We start from the raw sequence: 26,634 nt of genomic DNA, 5'->3' as shown, positions 1-26,634 counted from the left end.
CTGAGAATAGAGACAGAACAAGTCATTAATCTGTTCTGCTTTGAATAAAGTAGCAAAAGCACCACACGCTAAGGTTATCTCATTCCTGAGCTATTGCTTAAAACAGATTGCTTTGGAGTACAATATGTACATTTGTTTAAAAAAGAATGTCCTAGAAAGGCTCACTGCTCATCACAAATGATGAAAGAAAGTTTACATCAAGAGACAGTTATTTCCTTTCCCCACTGGCACAGAAACGAACCATACAATTTATTTTCCACAGGTAATTTTCTAGGTCTAATGGAGCTGTGCAACACAAATAAAGTCCGGGGTATGTCCCAAGCAGTGCACCTAAGAACAAGGACAAGACCAACTATGTCCACTGTTACCAGAGCATCACGTCACAGATTCAGCAGTAAGTTCATCTCGTACAACAAGACGATTTTTCATGCTAATGCCTTACCTGAAGCATCAAAAACTTTGCAGGCACCATCAGGACTAAGCATACCCAGCTTCATGAACTGCACAGAAGTGTTGGGCTTCAGCAGAAGGTTGACCCCTCCTACCACGGCTGCACTGCACCGTCCATTACGAATTGCCTTATAAGCATTTTCTAGGGCCATGAGACTGGAGGAGCAGGCTGTGTCAATACTTAAGCTTGGGCCTTCGGGAACAGAAAGGGAAAAAAAAAAACAAACACTTTTTTACTGTTAATTTTTCTTGAGTTACTCTCCAAAGACTATAGGATGGTTACCACAAAATGCATTTAAAAAATACTAACAGTTGCTTCAGAACATTACAGGCAATCCTGATACACTGGGAGACAAGAATCACCATCTCTGCCTGCTTGCCAGTAACAGGGGATGAGAAAGGAGGAAAAAAAATGCCAACAGTTTAGCTTTAAGGGTACATTTTAAAATTTCACCTCCATCTCCATCAAAAAAAGACATTGTAGCATCACAACCAGCTAACATCTCCCCATTTTCAACAATGAAATCTCTCCCACTTCCTGGTGCTACCCTTACCATGATCCCTGCTGTCTACTGCTCTTCAAGGCAATTCCCATCATGCCTTTAATCATACCAGTCCCGTACCACTCCTACTTCTCTGAGTTACCTGTTCCCGTTAGTTTTTCTCCTGGCATCATTATCTTTCGTATGAATGCCAGCTATGCCCATTTTCAACAAATGAAGTACAAAGCCTTGTAATGAGTCTTAACACAGAGTTACAACACAGTTTTTGCTTCTCACATGCCTCTTTACAACAGCTGCATTCTACTTTCTCATCCCCGAAGAGTCTATACCTCATATCCATCCCACCTCTCCAGAGCAACCATGGTACAACCATGCTGAAATCGCAATTAGTGATCAGAACTGACAAGTCTGAGGACACTTACCTTTAAAATCATAGAAGTAAGAAATCCTGTTGGCAAACATAGCACGCTGGCAGCCAATCATACTGTATCCCAAAAGCTGTTCTGGATCTTGGCTAAAGGCTTCACCAGCTTCTGACCCACTTGCACCAATCCATACACCCGTGTCTGTGCCACGGAGGGTAGCTGGATTAATGCCTATGGGGATATTGGAAGGCAGATTACAGCAAACAAACTCATTATGAGGGGAAAACTGGTAAGGTATCAGGTACTGACGGTACCAGTTCACGAAATACAATTTATTACTGTCCATTTCTGGCAGACCTGCAGCCCACATAGTTACTTTTCTACCTGTTTCAATCACAGGCCTTCTGCAGAGCTCCTGTTTATTCAACCTGTTTATTACAACAGAGTCCATCAGAACTTTGGTACTGGCTTTTGGCCAGAACACATCGCGCCCTAAGACAGCTTTTTGAGTTAGATGGGCATTGATAGAGTCTTGTGTAGAAGCATACAACCATTAAAGATATAAATGCTGATCAGATAAGCTAACAGCAGATTTCCAGTGCAGAGAAAAGAAGCAGACAAAGGGAGAAAAGTGCAGCACATGGAATGTCAGATGAGCACTTGAATATCTGTCCTCGTGCAAAGCCTAGATCTGGAGTACGAGGAAGAAAAGAAAAAGTTATTTGGCACAAAAGCCAATGAGCTGGAACAAGAAACAACTCTCCTCCAAAAAACTGCATGGCAAGCTCAACTTGTAACAATGTACTGTTTCTTCTCTGTGCTGCAGGAGTCCTGGAGACAAGCAGACTATTCATATTCAAGCCTTAAGACTGAGGCTCAGCAAGTGCTAATTTGTCAGAACTAGCGAGCTGGTTACAACTTTTTCCATGTCCTCCTTATGTTCAGACATGAAACTCATTAATATGAAGAATCAATTTTTTGGCTCTGTGGGCAAGTACCTAAAAAGCGCTTGACACTGGCAGTGATGGAGAAAGGAGGCTCCCATTTCTGAAAGCACACTCCCTGGGCAAACTCCCTATGGTAGCAGCTCTAATGTCACAAGCTTTCCTTGGATCTTGCCAATAGACAGGAATACAGCAGGTCATCCGTCATTCTTTCAGACCATGGATGAGAATTCTCATGGAGTCATCTTCCCTTTGCACTACAATTATCCCCTGTGCCTTTAACAAAGGAATCTATTATGGAACTTTACAGTAGAGCAGTAGTGTAGGGACACCAACATACAAAAGCTCTAGTACTGTTGACTGTTTAAATGCTTCTGTAGTACCGGTTCCACTGTATCAGACCAGTAGAGACTTTCTGGCAGTCAGTGTAGATTTCCCAGTTCAAGTTCCAGAATAAAGCAATTTTCTCTAACCCTCATACCAGTTCTTCGGTCTCCTCTCTACTGTGACCTTTCTTGTTAGTGATCTCGTCACACAGGTGCATGTCTACACGTGCTGCACAAAAGCAACTGTGAACCACGATTGAACCACGATTCTCCCTTTTCAGTCATTCACCTGCTTACCTCCATCCAAAATAGCTTCATAAGAAACTTCCAACAGCAAGCGAAGCTGAGGATCCATTGTATGAGCTTGTTTGGGGTGGACCCCAAAAAAGGAGGCATCAAACTTGCTTATGTCCTTGAGCTTTCCATTTCTCTTGGGCAGCCCATACATTCCTGAGAAGAAAAAAATCACCGCATCACAGATTACATCAGTTTTGAAGCAGCTACTAGATGAGACAAAGTACAGAATGATCACAGCTGATTCTCGATTACAAGTGAAATCTTATTTTTCCCTTGCAGCATCCAGAGCGCTACACGAATACCTATCCACTCATCTCTCCAAATCTTATTTGGAAATTAAAACACCGCATTAACAAAAACAATTATGATTTTTAAGACTGTCCTGGATATGACAGCATTTGTGCTTTGGAAAGTTGTGCCAAGCACACAGACTCTGAATTGTTGGTTCCAGTCAGAAGAAAAACAAAAACTACTTTTCACCTTTGCAATTCACCAGCCTGAATTGGATAGACATGGGCCAAAAATTTCAGAAGGATAATCAAACAGAAAAGAACATTCTAAAAAGCTACAAATCATGGGACTGGAGTCCCTCTGCTACTTCGGAACCCAGAAAAATGACAGAGCAGTCTTATTGCCACAACTAGCAGGATTCACTAAGTACTTAGCTGCTCTATCAGAAGTGTGTTTTTCCCTGGAAGATACGTATTATTTATTAGCTACTACTGTGCACGATATGACTATAAAATGCATTACTTAAGACCTCTGTAGAAGTATTCTGTTCCTGAATTTCTTGGTGATGTATCAGAAGTGAATTCAAAAGCTCTGTTTTTGCATCTGATAAATCTTTTCCTTTTCTAGGATAATTCCTCTGAAAAGCTCAGAGCTCCAAAAGGAGAGGCAATAAGCACTCACCTGGTTTCCACCTCCGATCATCCTCTGTGACCATATCAACTCCATTAAGTAGTTTCTCCCAAAACTCTTGCAAGTTCTCAGATTCTGGCAGCTTTCCTGCTATGCCTGCAATCACCACGTCCTCCATCTCTTAACTTCTCCCTGTTGCTGAGATCCAAGAAAGCAGTAAGACTAGTAAGGTTTCACACAGAGGAGAATATATGCACCTCTTGCCTTCCTAACATGTTGTGACAACTGTATTTGTATGAGAAACACCCACACAGAAAAAGCCCATGGAGTCCCTACTACAAAAAGATATCCCAACTAATCAAATAGACTGTAAGATTTGTGGGGACAATGGGGACAAGAAAACTGATGCTGAGGCAGTGCCAGGCTTTGAAAACCACCAGTTTCTATATGACAGCTAGAAAATGAACAGGTCTCTCTCTACCAAAGGCAAAGCCTCTATTTAAAGTCAGCAGAGAAGAAAGATCAACATGCTGGAGCAGAAGTGGGTGGGGAAATTATGAAATACATATAGTAAAATACATAATTACAAGGCAAACCTTACAGGCAGCAAAACGAGTTCTACAATCATTCCAAAGTTAAATACTAACTTAAGAATCAATAATAAGTAAGCTCGTTGGAGGGAAAAAAATGAAAAAAAAAGCACACATATGCACACACCCCAACACACACAGAAGGAAAAACATAGGAAGATTGCAATACGGTTTAGCATTATTCTAAATACCTGAAATGAGAAGTAAATTTTACATATAAAGCATTTCCCAAAACACTGAACCTTGCACTGCAATACCTTAGAGGACTGGGAAAGAGGAATTGAGTACATGGGGTAGAGGGGGGTGCTTTAAAATAAGAGTTGACAGAACAGAGATTTCAGATCAGTGAAAACCCTAGCTATTGACCCAAGAAATTTGCATTCTAAGACCCCAATCCCATACAACGCCGCATGACAAGTCATCTATACAGATTGCAGCACCAAATGAGAGCTCATATTACAGTCAACACACTCATGTTATTTTGCATTACGCTGAAAATATATTAACGAAGCAGAAGGAAGGCAAGTTAACCTGATGTTGTTCCAGTTAAGCTCAAATTATAATTAGTAGACCCAAACTGGACAAGTTACAGAAAAAAAAAAAAAAAGAAAAAAAAAAAAAGAGATACCCATCTATGTAGACATGGTTGCATGAACAAAAGATGTAATGAGCATTCACAGTACCTTCTTAAATAATACTTCTGGTAAGTAGAGGCAAAATATTCTCTAATGTGTGGGGTTTTTAACAAGTAAAAATCACAATAAAAATTAGCATTTAAATAGCTAATTCTGCCTTTGAAGGAAAAACTTTGCAATGGAAGACCTAAAGCTTGACTTCCAGCACAGATTATGTGCCATAGCGCCATGTAGGCACTCTCCATAAGTACTGCTTGTGCTTGATCATCTCTCCTGTAAAATAGTATTAATAGATACTCTTAGATGAACACTTCCACAGATGATTTTTCAACCCAAGACATTTAACTTATGAACATTTTTTTACAGTCTCTTTCAGAAATTCTTATAGTTTTTGAGCAATAGGCCTCTTCCATCCTCACATTGCTCCGGCATAATAACTTCATGTAACTTAGAGATGACTGCATGGTGAGGCAGAGGGAAAGCAATGCCCCCTGGTTTGCAAGGCTTTTACAGAGGTGTAGACCAGCCGACACACACCACCACAGAGGCTGCCTGATCTCTCCTACTCTTCTTTCCTTCAGCAGTTATCTCCATTCAGATCTGTGGAGTAACCATGGAATTATGCAACACGCAACACTCTGAGGTAGAAGAGATGATTACCTCATCCACTCCATCCTTTCTGGGAGCAAAACCAGAAGTGCTCCCAAAAGGACATTTTGGATTTCTCAGTCTTTAGTTAAATACTTCAGACAACAGAACTTCCATTCCACTCTCAGTATTCATTTAAGAAGGAAAACAGTGAGGGCCAAATGTATATGGCCTTTACTGAGAAACTACACCCTAAAATTCAAGTAGGTAGTAATATGCCCAGTCTATTTTGCTCTGAAGAGAAGCTCCTCAGTTTTTCCGCTCACAAAGGTCTAGCAAGTCAGTTTTACTATTGGTGTCACCACTGTACCTAGAAAACCCATCAAGGACCATAGCTCTGCTACACTTGCAACAGTTCTGTGCTGGGGGCAGAGAAATAACTGGATCTTAGGCATGGAGCTTACAATCCAAGCACACAACAAAAGCCATGCAAAATTATAATGTGATTAATTTTCAATTTTATGCCTCAGCTCTTTGGGTGACAATATCCAAGGAGATAAATATTGTATTTCAGGAGACTGAAACTTCTCTTCTGGGATTGTCCCTTCCCCTCCTACATCTCTTTCCCTGGAGTATCAGGAAAACTCCATCCAGGTATGGCCAACCTTGACAAAATGTTTTTCTGAGACAGTGAAGAAATGGAATTTATCAGCAAAGCAATTTTTGCCAACAAGTTATGACTGCAGTTGAGCAAGACTGTGTCAAAGGCAGAAAGACGCTGTGGTAATCAAAATGTACAAGAACAAAAGCCAAGAAGTTAATTTTAGCTGGGTAAATGGGTAATAAGAGCCACAACTTAAGGATTTATATACACAAAGAACTGGAAAGATAGGCTTAGGATGCCTATATCAAAAATAACAAATTATGGACCTAGTGGCAGACAGTAGAGGTGATTTACTGGGGAAGAGTCAGAAAAGAAGAAATCATGAATATTAAGTACTCAATAATTAAACAGTGATTAAAGTAGACATTACAGCTACCAACGATGTCATTGGTCTTCATTGACAGCTAATATACAGGTAGGCTGTTTCAAAGTTTATGGACGTTGTCCGCAAAAGGTACAGTATAGTATGTTAGTATACTACAGACTCACTCTTCTTTGTAGAACACTTTTGGACTATACACAGTACATTGACAGTTTTTGAAGTGTATGACATGGAACCAGGAAAGAAAATTATTTCCACAGAAGTTTTAAAGGAGAGTGGACTACAGCAAATATATGCAAGAAATTGCTTCAACTATCTGATGGTCAAGATGAACAAATGTAATGGGTCAAAAAAGGAGACCAAAAAAAGATAAGAGTGCCAATTTCTTAGGGCTGTGTTTTATTGGATACAACCAACCATATAACATTCTTTGTCCTCTCTTTGCCAGATGGTTTTGTTTTAATAGAATTACGTAGATTCTTCATAGACAGATTGACTTTTTACCCAGGCAGGGGAAAGACGACAAAAGAATAAACAAAAGACACCAAAACCCTGAACATACCAGTCTGATAGACACCTCATTAAGCGTGAACTACAACCTCATTGGATTTACACAATATTTTTTTGCAATGATATTCCTTTGCTGACTCACTGAGACTAGTAATAACTAACAATCCCTTCTGGTATTATTGACTAGTAATCACTTTCATAATTTTATACTTGTGCTCTAGTTATCTACCTCCCACATTAGCCACTTGACAAGGTTGGTTTGTTTATTGATGTCAGCTCTTTTCTCCAATCATCTTACTCCTTCATAACCTTGCTCTCTATGTATTGGATACCTACTGATATCATGACAGCCTATTGCTATTAACAAACTTGTAAGATTAACTACTGCCCTGCAATGCATTTAAAAAAAAGATGTTTTTCAGTACCCCACTCATCTAGCACCGATAATGAATCAAGAAGAAAAATGTTGATTGTTGTTTTTTAATCAACCATGTCAGCTGTACAACTTTGTTTTCTCTGTGCCTACTGAGATCATAAGCTTTTAAAGCAGTAAGGAAAGAGGGACTTAATTTGTTCTCCCACTCATACCTGACTTGCCAACCTCCAAAGAGAATAGTTTTCTTATTCTGCTGTACCTATGATCACCAAAAGTTAAGTAAAACAAATGGGGTCTGGGAGCAAAGAATAAAGCGCAAAGAAACAGCAGGAAAAAAAAAAAAGAAAGAAACCAAACCAAACCCTGTTTTGCCTGGTGTTGTTCTCTTTACTAGACAGGAACATATGATTTTTATTTATTAACTGTTATTTTGATGGCTGTCATCATGGTAGGACAGACTCCTCAAACTCAAGTCTCTGTTACTAGTTCTAGGCAGTCCAAATCTTGATCTGTTTTGGAGCTCCCCTCACCTTAAAATGAAACATCCATGACTCCTCCATAGCCTTCTTCAGTGCAGATATTGACAAAGGGTATGTTTTCTTAGCTTGTAAATCTGACTACATCATAACCCATGTTTCTTAATCTCTGATTATCATTTCTAAAATTTACAGTTTAAACTGCCATCCCACAGAAACTTCATTTTTAGAGAGCTATAATGTCTGCTTCCAAAAAATCCTCTACAGAATAGAAGCAAACACAGGCTGCTTTTCATTTTTGAAAGCACTTGGCTACTCTCAGCCTGTGCACTATAGCTCCAGTTTAACAAAGACTTTTTAACTGTCTCTTTCTGTCTCAAGGCTGGATCTGTCCCATTGACCACAAGACAAATGGAAAGTGGTAGTGGGGTTTTGTATTTAAAAACACATTTCTTGGCAGGAAACACAATCTGGTTGAGTTGTTATGTGGGAAAGGTAGGTTAGGTTTTACTCATGGAATCAATACAGCTCTGTTGATTTCCAAATGATTTATACCAACTGATGTCCCCAGTATTACTACACCTTCAAAAAAAAAAAAAATCTGTTTGTAACTGCCCTCCCTGTAGGGCCTTTGTCCTCTAAATTCACCCACTAAATGCAGCCTTTCAAGTTGCACTGCTATTTTCAGTTCATTTCAAGAAGCGCAGAAGCTGCAGAAAAAGGTGAATCCTTTGTTCAAGTGAGTTTTTTGATTTTTACTTTTGATTTTAAAGGCAAGGCATTCTCCAAAGCCCCCCCGACACTGCTTTCTGAAAGACTATGCAAGTTAATGTAAACTGCTTTAACACAGCCTGTTTCAATTTAAGTACCATAATAAAGCTTTTAGCCAGGAAAAAAGGGGTTTTGTACCTTCAAGAGCCTTATGCTAGGGAAGAATGTAGAAAGAAAACCGATAAGAGCAAGAACAGCAGAAGAGAGAAGACCACGATCGTTTTCCTGACAATCACATCATCCAAACCAGACTGGTGTACAATGAATGGGTTCTTGCACGTGAGCAGCCGGTTTATATAGAAGCGGAAGCTTAGCAGTATGTGCTGCACCTTTTTTGAGAACGTTTCCCCGTATGTATCGACAAGCCACCTTTAGGGCGTGCAAACGCTAATCTCTTCACTTAGAAGCTTCCTCAGCTTGCTACACTCGTGCTGTTAGGCCAACTCGGAACATCGCGGGTGACGGAGGAGCCGCCACCCTTCTGCCAGGACGGAGCAGCCCGTTTAGCCCCGGCTGCCCGCCCGAGCCGGCCCGATGGGCCGCGCCGCTCGGTCCGCGCACGATCGGGGCCACCGCTGCCGCCCAGCCCCGCGGCGGGCGCCGGGCGCGGCCCCTCGGAACCCGCTGAGCCGCCCCGCGGAGCCCTGCCGCCGCGGCTGGGGCGAGGGCGCGCCGACGCTCGGGGGAATGCAGAAAGGCTCCTGCCGCCGGGCAGCCGAGGGCCGCAGGCAGCGGTGCTCCTGCTCGCTCGCCGGCCCGCGCCACGCGCGGCCCTGCACCCGCGGAGCCTGCCCGTGCCGGCTCGGCGGCGAGGGGTCCCCGCCCGCCGCCAAGATGGCCGAGCGCCGGCACCACAATGCCGCGCTGCAGCCTCTCTCCGCTCCGCCTCGCCAGCGGGAGGCTGCGGCTCGCTAGCCCCCCACCGACTGGCAAGGAGCCTCCGCGGCGCGACCGCGTTGGGCCCCGGGAGAGAGGCCTGCGGTGGGGCCGGGCAGCCCGAGCATCTAGGCGCGGCGCGTAGGGCGCCGGCGCACGGAACCTTCTCGTCGCGCGGGCAGAGCCCGCGGGCCCCAGCCGTACGAAGCGGCCATCCGACTCCGCGCGGCGGAGGGGACCAGGCGGAACGATCCCGGCGCGGCTGCCTGGCGCAGCAGCCCGCGGAGGCGGGAGCGGAGGCCGCCGCTCTCCCGGCCGCTCCGCGTCCGCTGTGCCACCGGTACCTGCACGGGTGCGGAAAGCTTCGTGCCGAGAGGACCCTGAAGTCAGCTCAGCGCCGGACCGGGCTGCTGCGGGGCAGGCTCTTCAGGCGGACTCGGGCGCTGCGGCGGCCGGTGCCGAGCTGCGTACGTCCGATGCTCCGCGCTCTCCTCACTGTCTCCCTCTAGCTCCCACCGCTATTTAAGCAGCCGCCACCTCCGGCGGCCACGCCACATGGGCTGACAGTTTACTCCTCGCCGCAGTCCAATGAGAGCTGGGGCAGGGCCGCCCTGAGCCGGCCCCGGGGTGATGCCAACCCCTGTCCGCCAGAGCCGTTCCACAGGAGGAGGGGGTCTTGGGCAGGCCGGGGCGGAGCCGGTCGGGCGCCCGTGCCCGCGGCACTGGGCCAAGCTCCTGCGCCCCGCCCTGGAGGCCGTGGAAGGCCGCGCTCTGCGAGCGGCGCCTGGCTTTGCCCAAGCCCATCGCAGCGAGCGCCGCGTCCCTTTCCGTGTCCCTCTCCCCCCGCCCCGCGGATGTGCACACTGTGGTTGGGACTACTACTGCGCCGGCACCGTGGCTCGGCAGGGCGCGCTGAAGCCGGGCGGGCGCCGGGCCACGGATCGCCCGCGCACCCGGCAGCGCACAAAGAGAAGGGGCGCGCGGCTGGACGCGCAGTGCTGGGCCGGCACCCAATCCGGAGGCGGGGGCGTGTGGGCGGGGGCGCGGCCCTGCCAATGGCGTGCCCCGTAGGGGTGTTGCTAGGCGATAAGGCGATGTGGTGACTGTTGAGGGGACGGCCGAGGCCGCCGGCGTCGCGAGCAGCACCCGCCACACGCCGGCCGCAGCGGTCGTTCACCCCGGCGGAGCGCGGTCCCGAGGTTACCACAGGGCGGCGGGCACGCCGGCCGGGGATGCGCTGGCCCGTGCCCGGTCCAAAGTGGAGGGGGGGGGCTACCCGCAGGCGCCGAAAACCCGTTCCCCTCGTGCGCCGGGAGCCAGCCGGCGGTGCACCTACCTTTCCAAAAACGGAAAAGGGGAAAGTTCGCTCTGTGTGCAGCCACCTTTTGTCCACTTCCTCCGTAACTTGTACTGGTTCAATTACAGCAGTAAAAACGTTAGAATTTTGTTCTGTATCACCTACGACACGAAAAGGCCCTTCTGCCTTTTGGTCAGCAAATGCGGGCCCAAATGCTAAGATGCAGGAAGCATCCCCCTTCTCTTCGTGTAGATAACGTTTCGGTCAGAGGTCCTGTTCCCATTCCTGCTTTCCACTGCTGCCACCACTTAAATATAGCTGGACTACAACCTTCTGTCAGCAGAACTTTTGCCTTTATCCACACATTCCTCAATGCTATATAGTTTTTCAACCCTTTGATAACAACAACAATCAGAAATTTGCTCGGAGTTTTACTTTTTCAGTACTCTAATCTGCTGAAATTATTTTTAATAGGCTCTCCTTTCTTTGTACAATTCAATAGCATCCACACTACTACCTCATCACCCTTCGTTCTCATCTGTTTTTCTTTAAGAATCAATGTCCAGTTTGTTAAATATTTTGGTCATAGTAGAAAATTATGAGAATTCTCATCCTCTGTTTAGGACACAGTTCAACCTCTCCACAGGATCCAAACAATAAGTCCACGTTATTTATTGTTATTATCCATGTTTTGTAAATTTTCAGCATACTTATATGCCACATTCTTCTAAAAACGTACAATGATTGAACTCTTCCTTTTTTTTTCCCTATCAAAAGGAACAAGATTTAAAAAAAAAAAAAAAACAAGAGCCATCATCTTCCCTTAGTACAATTTTCTTAAGAAAACCTGTTTCTCAGGGAAACTGAATAAATTAAATTTGCCTTCTTGGCAAGAGATCTGCATGACCAGGCATGCCAGGTGACATACTGGGGAAGAAAAACAACACTCCGAAAGAAAAACAACAACAAAAAACCCACAACTAAATATCCACAAAGAAAACTACAAAGGCATTTCTGAAGTCTGCAGCCCATGAGATTATCTCGACGATGTAGGAAATAAAGAGTAATGTTTTCCAGTCTCAGATGCAGTGTTACAAAGATTATTAATCAAACTACTTTTTTTTCTAATGGCACACTGCTTTTAATGCCAATTGCAAATGCACGGAATTTCATAGCATTAAAATACTTGCATCTCCACATTTCAATTAAAAGTATGAAATTGGAAATAAAGTAATAATTCACAGAATAAACTGCAGCTATTAAAAACTGAAATTTACACATTGTGCTCTAGAAATAACCAATGAGAGCTGTAACTGTGGTCTGATCTGGGCCAAAATTCCTGTACTTGTTAGAAATCACTGCTTTGAGCTACAAAAAGAGCTCATTCAGGGCCTGATTCAAGGGAATGCATCATGTTTTTCCAGCTCACGAACAATGTTAAATATTGAATCCAATGACAGGATTTTCAAGTAATTAAATGGCTCAGAAAAAAAGCTCACAAGGTCTCTCAGGCCTCATATTGGCTTGGTAACATCCCAGTGAAATTTAATTGCAGATTTAGCATTTAACTGTAATATCACAGCACCTTTGTTCTAAAGCAAAATATTATCAACAGGAAGTAGAAAAACAATTACTCAAGATGTTCTCAAAATGGTTACTAACATATTGTCAGATGCCAAAGAGAGAGTCTGTTTGCAAACAGTACCAGGAAAGTAGCACTTAAAAAAAGCACTACAGAAGGGATAAAAAAAAAAAGGGGGGGGTGGGCACTTACAGGTAGTAGCTCTCTTCCTTCATTAATCCTGTTCAGACTTCACATGTTTTTACTAGCAACTGAGAAGTATTATTTACTTCAACAATACCACTCACAGAATCACAGAGATTGGAAGGGACCTCTTGTGATCACCAGTTCCCGTCCCCCTGCTCAAGTAGGGTCATCTGGAATAGATTGCCCAGGACCACATCCAGTTGGGTTTTGAGTATCTCCATGGATGGAGACTCCATAACCTCCTCTCTGGCCAATCTGTTCCAGTACGTGACCATTCTTTGAGTACAAAGTGAGTTTTTTTTTTTTTTTTTAAACATCCCAGAATGTTCATTACTACATAGATATCCCTCATTACATCACAACCCACTCAAGTTTTCTTTTAGTTTCACCTGTTGTAAGACTTATTTCTTACAATACTTCTGCAAGATTCTAAGTTTTTCATTGCTTTAAACTTTAGGCAGTTTAACAAAAATATTAGTATTAATCTTAATATTAGTAGTAGTGTGATGATAGAAGTTCAATTTTATACTCTCTCATGCTCCTTGAACAAGTGGAAAGAACTGCAGAAGATGACAAACAATATAGATTAACGTGTGATCTTTCCAAAACCCTTTCTTTCAAGTTGAAAGATAGCTGCACGGGATTAACGGTTGCATTGTTAATTGTAAGAAAACAAGTGGGTTGACACATCCCACTTCTAAGTTTAAATCACATCTACAGTTTCTCAACAAAATATTTGCTAAAGACCTGCAAGCCCTGCCTAGCGGCACAAAGATTTACATATGTATTAACTGGGCATTTCTAAATCCATGATGCAAGCGATATTTAACATATATAATTAAAACAAATACGTATTAACACTGAAGTCTATAATCTCACCATGTACACAGATTAACCCTTACTCATGAAACTGGGAACAGTATTTCTTTTCTCTTCTGGCCTCAAACATCCCAATTTGACATACAAAAATGAACATCAAAGTAATGTTTAGATCTAATTTATATTCTTTTAATGTAAATTAATAGCAAGCACGGACTGAAACTTGCTGCCAACAGAGAAATCAGTCTTTAATATTATAGTTGCGGATTTTTGACATGTTAGAAGAGATTTTTTGTTTTATGGGGTAAGTACAAGATAAAATCCTGGATTTTAACTTCTGCTGAACTTCCAGCTTGGTACCTCTGAGTGTCAAATCTGCAGCTGGCAGTTCAAGTTTATCCTTGCCTTTGATATCTTGCTGAGATTCTTCAGATTGCTCATTTGAACATGTAACTTCAAACTCCAATGCTCAAATAAATAAACAAATAAATAAATAAATAAAATGTTGTGCTTATGTTTGCATTTAATCCAAAGACTGGAGAACTGAAAAGAACTGGTTTACACTTTTCCTTTAAACACACCGCTGCCACAGTGGCACATTGTCAAAATCTTATATCAGGCTAGAGAGCCATTTTTATAGTAGCAAACATAGGGGACACAGAACTGTGTATGAAGGCCTGCCACATGGGTAGTATATCTCAGCATCTCCTGCTCAGTCCTTGCTTATCTGTACCCGTTCAGTTTCCATTAGCATCAGACTACTTGACAGAGAAGAAAGGAAGACAGCTGGAAGATCAATGAAACTGTTCAATTCAAGCACTACCTATCTGTTCAGCTGTTTTTAAACATCATATTTTACAAGCTTATTCTTCTCTCCACTGTGAGAGAACACACAGTACCTGCACTGAATAACACGATGCAAAGTTAGACCTACCTATTCCCATATTGTGAAATGGTGTTAAAGTAGTTGGCTGCAATAGTTTGATCTCTTTCAAGAAACCACCAGGAGATGAGAGCTGTAGCAAAACGTGTTAGGAGAAGCATGATCCAAAAGGCTCAACAGCAGTTCTGTGGGCTTGACAAAGCTGCATTACTACCACTATCATGTGGGTTTGTTTGCCCCCACCCTTTTTTTTTTCCTCTCAATCTTTTTCACACAGGAAGGCATTCGCTGGGGAAACCCTTGTTTTTGTCTAAAATATTTCTGTGTAGTAGAGTGGGCTAACTCAAAAAGTAATATCTTTGGTTGGGAAACAGGAAGATTGGTCTTAATACCAATGGAAGTCTGTTCTCCAGTCTCTCACATAATTGTCTGAAAACCACTATCTCCAACTACATCAACTGCAGCCTTATCACAGGTTTCATTAGGTAAGATAAGTGGAATTGGTCAGTCACAGTAGTCATTGTAAGCTATAAGCAATGTTTACAGGTGCTAGGTTCCAGCCACTTAATCCTTATTTTTCAGTGCACTGAGATTTTAACTTCAGATTTTCTATACAGGGCCAAAGCAGACAGCAGAAGTAGGCATAACGTTCTTGTGATAATACACAATACAGCATTCTGTAGTTAAATTTTTTTCAAGATTGCCAGACTTCAGGCCTAGGTACTATCCAATCACAGAGCAAGAATGAGAGGTACAAAAATTGACAAAGATAGGTTATTAGCAGGAGAAGGTAAATTCTCATAGTCAACAGAACATAGAAGAAAGTGCAAACCAAATTCTACATGGAAGGAAATAAATAATTCATTCCATGATTCAAGAATACTTATCTATGGAAGGTTTATAGCTCTATGCAAAACATGACACCGTGGCAAATGTCAAAACATGACACTTCGAAATCATTCTTGTGTTCAGGCTTAGACTGAACCAGTTGTTCATTTATGAGTGTGCAATATCTGTGCTGGGTTGGCTTGGTGCCATTTGTTATTATTACAGGTGGCAAAAGCACAGTGCGCTCTTGTGCCATCGATATGAAATGTTGTACAGCTTGCCACCTAGTGGTTACCTACACATGTAGGAGACATTAAAGAGAATTGAAGCTTGGAAACCCTTTGGGTATATTTGCCTCTGGAAAAAAAGATCATTATAGTGCATTACCTTAGACGTCTGCCACATCTGTCAGATAAAGAGCAGAATTTCATGACAACATCAATGCTTTATGACACTGCGGGAGGCAGTGTTTGAAAAGTCACAGATACAGCTTCAAAGATTATTTTGATTGAACAGGAGCCACAGCAAAATGAGATTCATTGTCTTTTGTGGTCTAAATAACAGCAATGAGCAGATCCATAAATATCACACAGTCAACACTGCTTACTGATGGTCTGCTTATGAAAGATTTTCTCAGTTTTGAAGGGCCTTTTGAATTAAACCAAGGGCATGACTTTCAGACATAATGTGGGAGGCCCTAATCCTATAGATCCAAAGGCAAAGCAACCAAGCACCAGTGTATCCATCACATGCATTCCTTCCTCTGAAGTTTTCTCTATGCTTGTCTCTTGACATTAGACATGTTGCAACTAGAAAAAGCTACTTAGGTATTTGGAACAGCAACACAGAACAAAAGCTTTTTATATGGATGGCTATTGAAAAGCTTTGGGCTGGCGAAAATCTGTATTAATATAGAAATTTAAACAAACTGCAAATTGGCAAGGTTATATCTACAAAACAGAAAAAGTAAAAGAACCAATAGCCCAGAATTCAAAATGCTATTTGAAGTAAAATATCCTTAGCAAACCCTGAATAAGGACCATCATATATTACTGGTTCCGCTTGGGACTGTTCACGTCCAAAGGACCCTGAAAAAAATAGGCATGAATATGCACAGTAGGGTGACATTTAAACGTAGTATCTTGGTTTCCACAAACAAATAATGAAAAGGCATACCTAACTTATAAGCCTATAACTCATTTTCAGAAGTGACCTTGTCAACAAGAACTAGTGAGAACATAGTTAACAGCCTAAATTGCTTTTGAAAATGAGCCTAAAATTTAGTCTGTGTAAATGCTTAATATATCTTCTATTTGATTTGTGTTAACTATAGTGAGTGAGAGATTAATATTCATATTGATTTCTTTTTTCTAGAACTAAAAAGATACAGGCAGACATGTTGCATGAGCAAATTGAAGTTTCCCCAAATGGCAAATTTAATTTAAAAAACTTTTCACTAGATATTTGCTTATGGCTAACAGTGCCTCAGAAGGAACACCAACTCAAACAAGTTCCTATTCAGAAGAAGAACATTTAAGTGAAGAAAGTGTAACTAGGGGATTAGTTAATATTTGTGAAGCACTTCAAAGATGAGAAGTTTTATGTAACATAGAAATCATGAGTCCTTCCCTGATTAAGAGGTAGACTGAAGCCAGAGCCAGAGCCCTCTTTCTGTTTGTTAATGTTTTACCAGATTCTTTCTCTGGCCAGCTTTTTACCCACATGGATTGCTCTTAGAACTGTCAGTGATGTCAAAGCTGTTGAAATTCTGTCTAGTGTGGAAACACTTAAGATAACTTTTGATCCATAAAGTGTAGAATTTCAGATCACAACGTTTTGCAAGTAACAGCAACAATAAGAGTTATAGCAAAAGAAACTCCTGTATTCAAGTTCAAGTAGCAAACCAGAAAAGTTACTTTGCTTCAAAACATCTTATTTTTTTTGTTTGTTTGTTTTGTTAGGATACGATGTAAACTCAACTAAACATCCCAGGACCACAGTTATGGATAGCTGTGGACATGGAGTTTCTTAAAATGTACAGTGGGACCATCCACCAGAACTGGAGCTCTACTCTGACATGGAAAATACAAAATTTCATCTGCCCCAAAGGCATATAAAGTAAGTGGGGACACTCTAAGTGCAGACATAACTTGCCTTATGCTCATATTCCTTCTGCACTGACCCCAGCCTCTACTGACCCAAGGAAACCTAGATGATCAGGAGCATTTCACATGGTAACACAAAGCACCTCCCACAGTACTGGCTTCACTCTAAATGGGATCTTACAGCTGAACTTCAATAAGTAATGTTTGTCTTTGTTTCCAGAAAAACTAGTAACTGTCCACAATAGCAAGTAAAAATGGTATTAAGCTAAACTTGAAGAAAAAAATCCAGTTTTTAAAATGTTTTACAAAGTTTCCCTCCTCCTACCTAACAATTATTTGAAAATTAAAAAAGACCCTATAGCCCACAGGTGAATAGAGAAAGCTTGCAGCTTGTGCAGGAGCTATCCCTAACCCTTGTCACACTATTGTATGTGTCACAATTTTGAGAGGCAAGCACACATCTTTTCTGACAAGCAACTTTCCTTTGAAGATGGACTGTCATCAGCATTCAAGATACATAAGTTATGGAAGACCAATGTCTCCCACCTGCTCTCAGGGACATAACATACGAGAAGGAAAGAAATAAAGAAGTGTACTCCTTACTAGTACAGTATGTACACAACACTGATGTTTTTAATACCATCACAGCTTGTACCCATCAACTCCTGTTGCAGGATCACCTGAACAAGGAGCCTGTGCTCCTTTCTAAAACCCTTACTTATCTGCAGAATTAACACAAACAGAAATATTTAATTCATGTTATTCCTACAGTACAAACTACAAAATAGCAGATAGAGTAAGGAGAGAGAAAAATCAAAATATTTCTTAGCTTTCTGACTTGCTTCCAAGTTTCCACAGGCTCAATTTGATCATGAAATGAACAAGGTACGTAACAGTCCATTTCAGTAATTCAGCATTAACATAAATGTCATTCACACTGCAAAATATATCCAGTCATATACTGGAAATATAGCAAATTGCAGGGCTTATCTGACATGCCAACCATTTTAAGTCCCAAAAGGCTGTTTTGTATATGAAAAATAACTGAACGAAGATGTTCAACAGGATCAGAAAGATCAGAAGATCAGAGAATAATTCTCACCCTATAACCATTGCTGTTTCACCAGAAATGCCCATAAAACATAGCTATTGGTATGACAGATCTGTACAGCACTGAACTTGCAAAATAGATGTTTAAATAAGCAAACTAACTTGCTTGTCTTTGTTCCAACTCATCTTCTACTCCTGAGCTTTCAGGCCTGTGTGTGCATCACTTGTATCTGAAAGGCAATCACGAAGTTGCTCCATCTCAATGATGGTTCTATTCACTGTAACAAAGTGTTTGATGGATATACTGAATTAAAGTGAGTGGCTTTAAACAAGAAAGCTCAGCATGAATAATGTAAGCCTCTGTTAAAAGAAGAAGCAGAACTCCTTGAAAATTTTATATATTGGGTTCTGAAGGCAGGGTGACGTGCTTCCAAAAAAGAAAGATTTCGTTTCCATAATCTTGTTTTCTAAAATGTAAAATTCTCTCTATTAGAGCTAAGAATGCTATTTGGATGATTTCCTGGAGGAGACAGCTTAAAAAGAAATCTTTTATGTTGTTTAAGTCCTGTTCTTGCAATGCAGTGTTTCAGGGCCTGCATGCAATGAGTAAGCTCTGCTATTAAGCATTCTTAGGGTAAATCAGGATGCAGACATCAAATTCAGGTTGTTCTCATGAAAAATGTTACCCCTTATTGATGTTTCACTTGTTTTGTGTTGGGAGTGTCATCTTTTCCTTTTGCTATTCTCTAGATCCCCAAAAATCTACAGTACGTTTTGCAATGGTGGCTGGAAATTTCTAGATGTTAAGAAACTGATGTCCTTGTAAGGCTGCCAATTGCATTGCATCACGCACACAGCAGCATGAAACTGCATGGCAGTATCAATAATGTTTCAAAGACATCCTTATCCTGTCAATATAGGCCTGACCTGAAATAATCTTCCTATTTCAGTCCCAGCCCCACAAAACCAGCACACAAATAATGACTCTCAGCACTACATCCACTCTAGTCCTACAGGTCTGTCAATGCACATTAGTTTGTCCCTGTCACAACAGCAAGGTATTGCTGTTGTGAATAACTATGTTTATAATCCATTGTTCACTTGGAAAGCCCTTTTAGATATTACTTTTTCATTCTTTTCTGACACTAAAGGTGGTTCAGTGAATCCTTAAATTTTCTCCGGTATTATAATTTAAGGCCATTATGTTTTGTCCCATCCATGGCAAAGGTTAAAACAGTTTTCCAAAGTTTCTCCAAGAAAGGATTACTTCATGAACAGGTTAACAGTTATGGAGAGACATAACATTCATCTGCAATACCGTGCTCAACGTAATGACTACCCTTTAAAACGTTCCTTTACAATTTGCCTGTGAAGAGGCTATACTTTGCTGCCCATGCCTTAGAAATGGCACTCCTGTTAAAATTTCCAAGAACGCACAGTTTTGGTCACAGTATAACATTGATTAACGTTCAGTCTTTCAGTCTATTGCCTACGTTTTACTTTCTCCTCTCATCCCAATCCTAATGAGTATGACATGTAAGGTCAGGATTCTGTCTCACATATAAGGATTTGTGTGTGTGGTTTTTGTTGTTTGTTGTTTGTTTTTATGTTCTAACTTGTTGCAGTCGACTATAAAATACTAGCAAGTAACAATCGCTAGTTCACTGTGTGCCCACAGCATATACCACACTACATTCATGATCTCACTTTTAGCCATTAGGTCTTAGCACACTAAGTAGTATTATGGCTATTAAGCTTTCACAAAAATAATTATTAAGTAAGGATTTGTCAAATTACAATTTGATCTAACAGTCACTTAGCAACAAGTGAACAGTGCAATTCTCAGACAGATGCTTTCATGTGTGTCCCAAATAAAGTTTAGACTATGTCAAGACAGCGGTATTTGCATTTTCAACTAGTATTTAATAAAAGCAGAGAAGTATGAGAAATGTTTGTAACAATGTCATTAACACCAGTGAGCTGTACTGGCATTCATCTTAATTGTTGGACAATTCAGGTGGCAAGAGAAAAGTACCTTAAAGTAACTCATTAGACCATTAAATTCTGACCACAGGATTGTAATACCAGTAGCACTTATGTAAAAATAATTAGCGGAATGTGGCAGAGTCCACTACTATACTTGTTTTCTTCTAGATGAGTCAAATTACTTTGCACAGCATGCTTACCTTGTTTAGTGTTGTTTTGAGAATTGAGAATAGAAGGGCTTGATCTCATTTCTAAGGTTTGCCAAATACCTTGGCAAGATCTATGTGCTCTAGATGAAGAAATCCAGGTCTGCTGGGCTTGACTAGGACTTTCCTTGAGCGGCTGACTTTGAACCATCTTTGAGGATGCATGTGCCTTTTGTTGCTCTGGCCCACAATTTCCAGTAGAGATATCTAGCTTAACCTGTGCAAGTTCAAACATATCTTATAAAGATATATATATTTTCACACCAGAGACACCTGAAAATCATTTAAATCTCTTTGGTGCATCTTGGTGTTAGAAAGACAGAAGGCTTCAGCACCAAAGAGACAAGAGTGAAGAAGAAAATTATTAATTATAACTCTGAAAGGCTGTATAAGATGAACATCTTAAAAGTGATTGAGATACACTAGTTAAATAAGCCTGAAGTAGAATAAAGCTCTCTTAGCAAATATATGCATGTCTCTCAGGAAATGACTGTTGAAGAACCCTGATTGAAAAATCCAACTGAAGACAAATTAGATTAACGATAAAATTGCACTGTACCTGAGCAGATGGTAATTCTGTTTCTTCCCCACAGCTGCTTGGAGCTTTTTCTCCCTTTAAGTTAGGGCAGGCAATTACGGAAGAGATCCTTGAGAGATGTTGTTGCTTTGCATACTGCAGCTCCTAGTATGAAATGTTACATTAACACAAATAACTCATGGCCTCTAAAAACAATACATTTATAGCTCAGTTTGCTGTTACACTAGTAGATTTAAAAAATCTTTTATAAATAAGATTAAATAAAATTACATTCCCTTTGGAACAACAGGGCCAAACTATCCTAATATAAACGTCTTGCTAATTCTGTTCAAAATATTCATTTCTTATCACTGTTACTATCATCCTGCTTGTTACTCAAGTTTATGTTGCTAGGGCTATTATTCACTTTCATCTTTTCCCATGATTACATTACAGAGGAAATACCCCCAAAGAATTACTTCAAACAAACAACCACCACCAACAACAAAAAACAACACCACAGCTATGGAAAGGTGATCTGTCAAGATGTAACACAAAACAAACAAAAACTAATTATCCCATTAAGTTTCACCAACTTCCTGCATGTTTCAATTCAAGTGAAATCTGACGAAAAGTGACCTGCTTCAGCCCTGTGAAAGGAGGTGAAAATAAGTCTTTTGCCATATATTTAAAACTAAAGAAATGTGAGCAGCCCATCATATAAAGTAACTGATACTGAAATTTCTGCAGATAGCCTGTAGTAATAAATTCTGTCTGGTTTTGGTGAGGATGATAACACTGAACACAGAAACAAACATAGCATGGTTAGAGAGAGAGATTATGAAAAAACAAACAAGCAAGTAGAATAGCAGTGCTTGGAAGCCCAGCCTCAGTTCAGGAGCGGGAGCATCATGAGGTATTTTCTGGATGAAGAGCAGCCTGGAATGAGACTACTGAGGATGAAGAGCTTCAACGTAAGAAAGGACATCCTTCTTTCTAGTTTGGACAAATTCCAGCATTAATGGAAATTATCCCAAAATTTTCCAGAGCTGGAAAGATGCTCAATGATAGCCACTTCAATCATGAGCTCCAAGCCATCCTTGAATGGAAGAGGTAGGACAACTACTGCTGGAGTTTAACACACCACCTGGAAACATACAGTCAAATGCTGACCCACCAAGAGCCATGGACAAATTGGATTTTCAACATTCATTTATTTTTACAAAAGCAAGAGGAATCTTTAATGATTTTTAAAAGAACAAGGAAGACATGAGAGGTAAGAAAAATAGCAAGCATTAGTACATACCTCATTAAAAATAAAGCAAAGGAAGACTGCAATGGATGGGCAATGATTGATCTCAGTTCAAAAGTCAGCTAAGCTCTAAGATGAATTGCGAAAGAAAGAAAAATTAAAGAGTTGAGGTGAACAGGGAAGAAAAAACAGTGAAAAATGTGTTGAATGTTTTAAAATACAGAAGAAAAAACTCCTAAAGAAATACTTGCCACCCCCTCCCATCCAAAAAAAAAAGCTGCTGGAAAGCAGCTCACTAGAAAAGAAAGAGGAATCCTGGTAGACTACAAGTTGAATGTAAGGCAGCAATACATCCTTGAGGTCTTCAGCCAACAGCATCTTGGGCTGCATCAGAAGCACTGCCAGCAGGTCAAGAGAGGTGACTATTTATCAGACACTGGTGCAACCACATTTTGAGTATTGTTTACAGTTCTGGGCTCCCTAGTAGAAGACAGACACAGCCACACTGGAGCAAAAACAGCTAAAAAGATAATTAACAGACTGGAGTATCTGACACAAAAGCAGAAGCTGGGGAGGCTGGCCTTGTGTAGCCTCCAGGAGAGATACGTCAGGAAGGATCTTATTAACATCTATATGCACCTGATGGGGTAAGTGGGAGGAGGCAAAGACAATTGAGCCAGACTCTTCTGAGCAGTATACAGTGGACGAACAAGAGGCAATAGGCAGATAATGAAATACAGGACACTCCACTTAAGCATAAGGGAGAAAAAAACAAAACACAAAACCCACCACCAAATCTGAAACTTCTTTACTCAGTGTGATCAAACACTGGAACAAGCCACCAAGAGAGGTTCCCAGAGGAAGTATTTCCCCAGTTGAACTTGGTTAATAATTCTACTGAGTTTTATGCCTCAGAGCAACAACCTCACCTTTTCTGAAAGAACATTGTTTGCTGCCCTCAAAACTACAACGACAATCAGCTGCTCTGACTCAATCCTCACAGGAACAAATCTGCTGATCAATTAAGTAAAGTACATAATGAAATCCTGATTCTAGTGAAGTCATTGGGAGGTCTGCCACTAACTACTGGGGGAGCCAGAATTTATCCATTTGTCTCTCTCATGAAAGCTGCAATTTAAGTATTAAAAGTTCTATTTTTGTTACAAAATATTACAGACAGGTTAATTACACATTCCGCCTTCATATGTGGAAAATGTGTTGTAATAATTTGGACAAGGGTTCTTTAAAATCCCACCACTGTGAATACTTGGAATTATTCTCACTGATTAATCATTTTCAAGTTTATCTTAGAACGTATTGCAAATCCTTCAAATGGCCTTATCTTACTCATTTAAGACTAAGATTTATGAAACTCATACTTGCAGTTCAGGATTGCATTTATGTTGCAGTAACACAAGTGTTTTTGAATTTCTTTGAATGAAAACCATGACTTTAAAAGTTAATTTTGAAGTAACAAACATAACCCTTCAAGTATAAAACTTCCCAGGTACCAAAGGAGGACTTGAGCTGAAGTTGGTAAAAGGCATTTAATGCAGAGTTTTAAAGAAAGTTAGATTCATGGAACTAGAATTGGCTTAACTGTTCATTATCACTAGAGGTGTGTGATTACCTGTGTTGCAAGTCTGTGTTGTAGATGCTTTAAAGCTGAAAGCTGACACTGTGTTCTTTTGAGAAGCTCTCTTGGAGAAAGGCTACCAGAGGCAACACAAACTGTGCAGCGCTTAGAGCTAATGGGATGCCAAAGTCCTATAAAGGAGAGAAGATACCAAGGAGGTATTCTCAGTTATTTTATCATCAATGTTACATTTCCAACAAGTGTTTATAGCCAGTATAAATGAATCACTGAACACAGGCCTTCACTGGAGATGGATTCAATACTATTCAAAAACACGTCTAGTGGCTTTTTTTTTTTAACCTTTGCTTCATTGACAGAGCAATTATTGCACGGTATTTAAATGTCCACAGTTTTCTTACATTTTATTTACTCTTGATTCCATGTTATCCTATAGTAAGCTTTCCTTTCTACTTTCATAAATAATTTTTGTCATCCTAAGAGATAAACCACCTCTTTTCTGGTCTTAGAAGTTAGTTCAACTTCCAGTTCCCACACTGACATCTAAGCACCAGGGAATCCTTCATCAGAGATGTTCATTACCAAAAAGTTACTGACTACAGACTATCAGTGTTTTGTGTTAGGACTTCTATCACAGGATAACCTAAGTTGGAACAGTTAGCACTTCAGTCTCATAAACTATCCAGCTCAAGGATCAGCCAGGTCCAGCACTTTGTTTTCATATTAAAACCTAGCTCTCTCCAGTTCAAAGAATCAACTGATTCACAGCTTTTATTCTAAACGTGTAAGCTAGCACTCTTTTCTAGAATACATTTACCTTCCTTTAATACCATTCCAATATCTGTTCTGGGTCTGTTTCCCATTTCAATCAGCTGCTGCTTCTCTTGGCTCAGAACTGATATTTTCCTTGCTGCTTCGTTCAGTATATTTTGCATTCCGTGTAGAGGGCAGCTGAAACCATACTGAAGACTAACACCAGGACAACAATTATCTGAGATAGGGCCAAAATCGACCGTCTTTTGTTCAAGAGCTTTGGTTTTTGACCCCTGGAAACAAAACAAAACAAAACAAAAACAGATAGAACTTATTATGTTGAAGACGGTGAAGGGCCTAGAGGGGAAGACATATGAGGAGCGGCTGAGGTCACTGTCCTGTTCAGCCTGGAGAAAAGGAGGCTGAGGGGAGACCTCATTGCAGTCTCCAACTTCCTCGCGCGGGGGAGTGGAAGGGCAGGGGACCTATTCTCCGTAAACACCAGTGATGGGACCCATGGGAACGGTGTTAAGCTGAGGCAGGAGAAGTTTAGGCTGGACATCAGGAAGAGGTTCTTCACCGAGAGGGTGGTCGCACACTGGAACAGGCTCCCCAGTGAAGCAGTCACTGCACCAAGCCTGTCTGAATTTAAGAAGCGATTGGACTGTGCACTTAGTCACATGGTCTGAACTTCTGGGTGGACCTGTGCGGTGCCAGGAGTTGGACTTGATGATCCTTATGGGTCCCTTCCAACTCGGGATATTCTATGATTATTAAAATATTTTGAAAATGTGGTTTGCATGTTCAGAGATTCATACAAACATGCATTAGAAGCTAGTTGAAGAAAAAGAGCAAAGTTGAAGTCTACGGCCTGTTTTTGAGAGTTCATTTTCAAGATTTTGTTAGCAATACAAAACAAATTTAAACCATGGAATAAATCACTATCACAGCCTAGGAAGTTCCAACAAGTATGCTCCATATTGTTAACTGTAAATATAAAGTAATACATATAGGATACACACCACATAACTGTAAACATGAGCGTGGATAATACCAAAATAAAACGTGGAAAAAACATTTTACTGGAAGTAGCAAGCTACCACAAACCCTTTTTTATATAATCATTGTGTGCATATGCACACGTGGGGTGGATATGACTTAAAACATTGTTAAGAGAGAAAGGCTGCAGAATAAAAAGCAGTTACTATAATTGGTTTTGTCTCTGCAACCCTAATGGAGTCTTGCACATATGAAGTATTTACCCAAAAGACCATAGAATCACAGAATCATTAAGGCAGAATCATAGAATAGAACAGAATCATAGAATCACATCCACGTTTTTCAAGAGCCTGACTTCTTTCAACCCCCTTACAGGGGGACACGTTTCAATATTCATTTAAATACTCATCATTCACCAAACAAATCGTCTCCCTAAAGACTTTTTTTTAATACTATACATTACCACAAGTACCTAAACATCACCCATGTTAAAATAGTTTTGCAAAAAACTTGCTCATCTACATGTTTACTCTTCTGTATATAAAGAAAACAGAAGTGTAGTACACTGTAACTGTGCAGTGCACTGTAATGGTGCTGTCCCAATCAGCTTTCAACTAAAGTCACCCTGAACACTGTGATTCAAAGAGTACACACTGAAAGGTGTTATCCATACTGACAAAAAGCAAACAAACAAAACCACCACATTCTTTGGGAGTTGCCTGACATACTAAGTCACTCTCTTATTTCTTCAGACAGATTCACATATCTGAAAAAAGGAGGATAAAAGAGGAGGCCCTTGAGAACATAAACAGAAAGCATACAAGTCCACAAACACTTTGGTAAGTGTTGTGATTTAATCCTGGTAGACAGCTCAGCAACACACAGGCTCTCACCCACTCCCCCTCAGTGGGACTGCAGAAAGAACCAAAAAGGTACAAGCTTAAGAACTCATGGTTTAAGATGTTTTGCTTGTGCAGACAAGCAAAGGAAAATAAGGAATTAGTTCACTGCTTCCAACTGGCA

General features: G+C 40.9%; 2 protein-coding genes across 22 annotated transcripts in view; both read right to left on the bottom strand.

Moving 5' to 3' along the window:
- The window catches only part of FASN (fatty acid synthase), a 47,583-nt gene extending 37,534 nt beyond the window's left edge, over nt 1–10,049 (bottom strand). Inside the window, exons 1-5 of the mRNA XM_080560277.1 lie at nt 9,899–10,049; nt 3,798–3,944; nt 2,886–3,038; nt 1,376–1,549; nt 443–643 (exon numbers count right to left, since the gene is read on the bottom strand). Coding sequence (XP_080416403.1) covers nt 443–643; nt 1,376–1,549; nt 2,886–3,038; nt 3,798–3,924 — 655 coding nt within the window. The 5' untranslated portion in view covers nt 3,925–3,944; nt 9,899–10,049. The remainder of the gene's footprint in view (nt 1–442; nt 644–1,375; nt 1,550–2,885; nt 3,039–3,797; nt 3,945–9,898) is intronic.
- A 3,556-nt stretch (nt 10,050–13,605) lies between these two features.
- Nucleotides 13,606–26,634, bottom strand: part of CCDC57 (coiled-coil domain containing 57) — a 37,252-nt gene continuing 24,223 nt past the window's right edge. For 16 of the 21 annotated variants that reach the window (XM_080560304.1, XM_080560308.1, XM_080560301.1 and 13 more), the window contains 5 exons: nt 24,677–24,905; nt 23,896–24,032; nt 21,056–21,178; nt 20,491–20,713; nt 13,606–13,906 (listed from right to left, as the gene is read on the bottom strand). In XM_080560304.1, coding sequence (XP_080416430.1) covers nt 13,680–13,906; nt 20,491–20,713; nt 21,056–21,178; nt 23,896–24,032; nt 24,677–24,905 — 939 coding nt within the window. In that variant the 3' untranslated portion in view covers nt 13,606–13,679. The other 5 variants (XM_080560313.1, XM_080560310.1, XM_080560312.1 and 2 more) reach the window with 5 other exon arrangements.

Source organism: Anser brachyrhynchus (assembly GCF_964034855.1).
Source record: "Anser brachyrhynchus genome assembly, chromosome: 18".
NCBI lineage: Eukaryota > Metazoa > Chordata > Aves > Anseriformes > Anatidae > Anser > Anser brachyrhynchus.
This window is presented reverse-complemented; position numbering and strand designations above follow the sequence as displayed.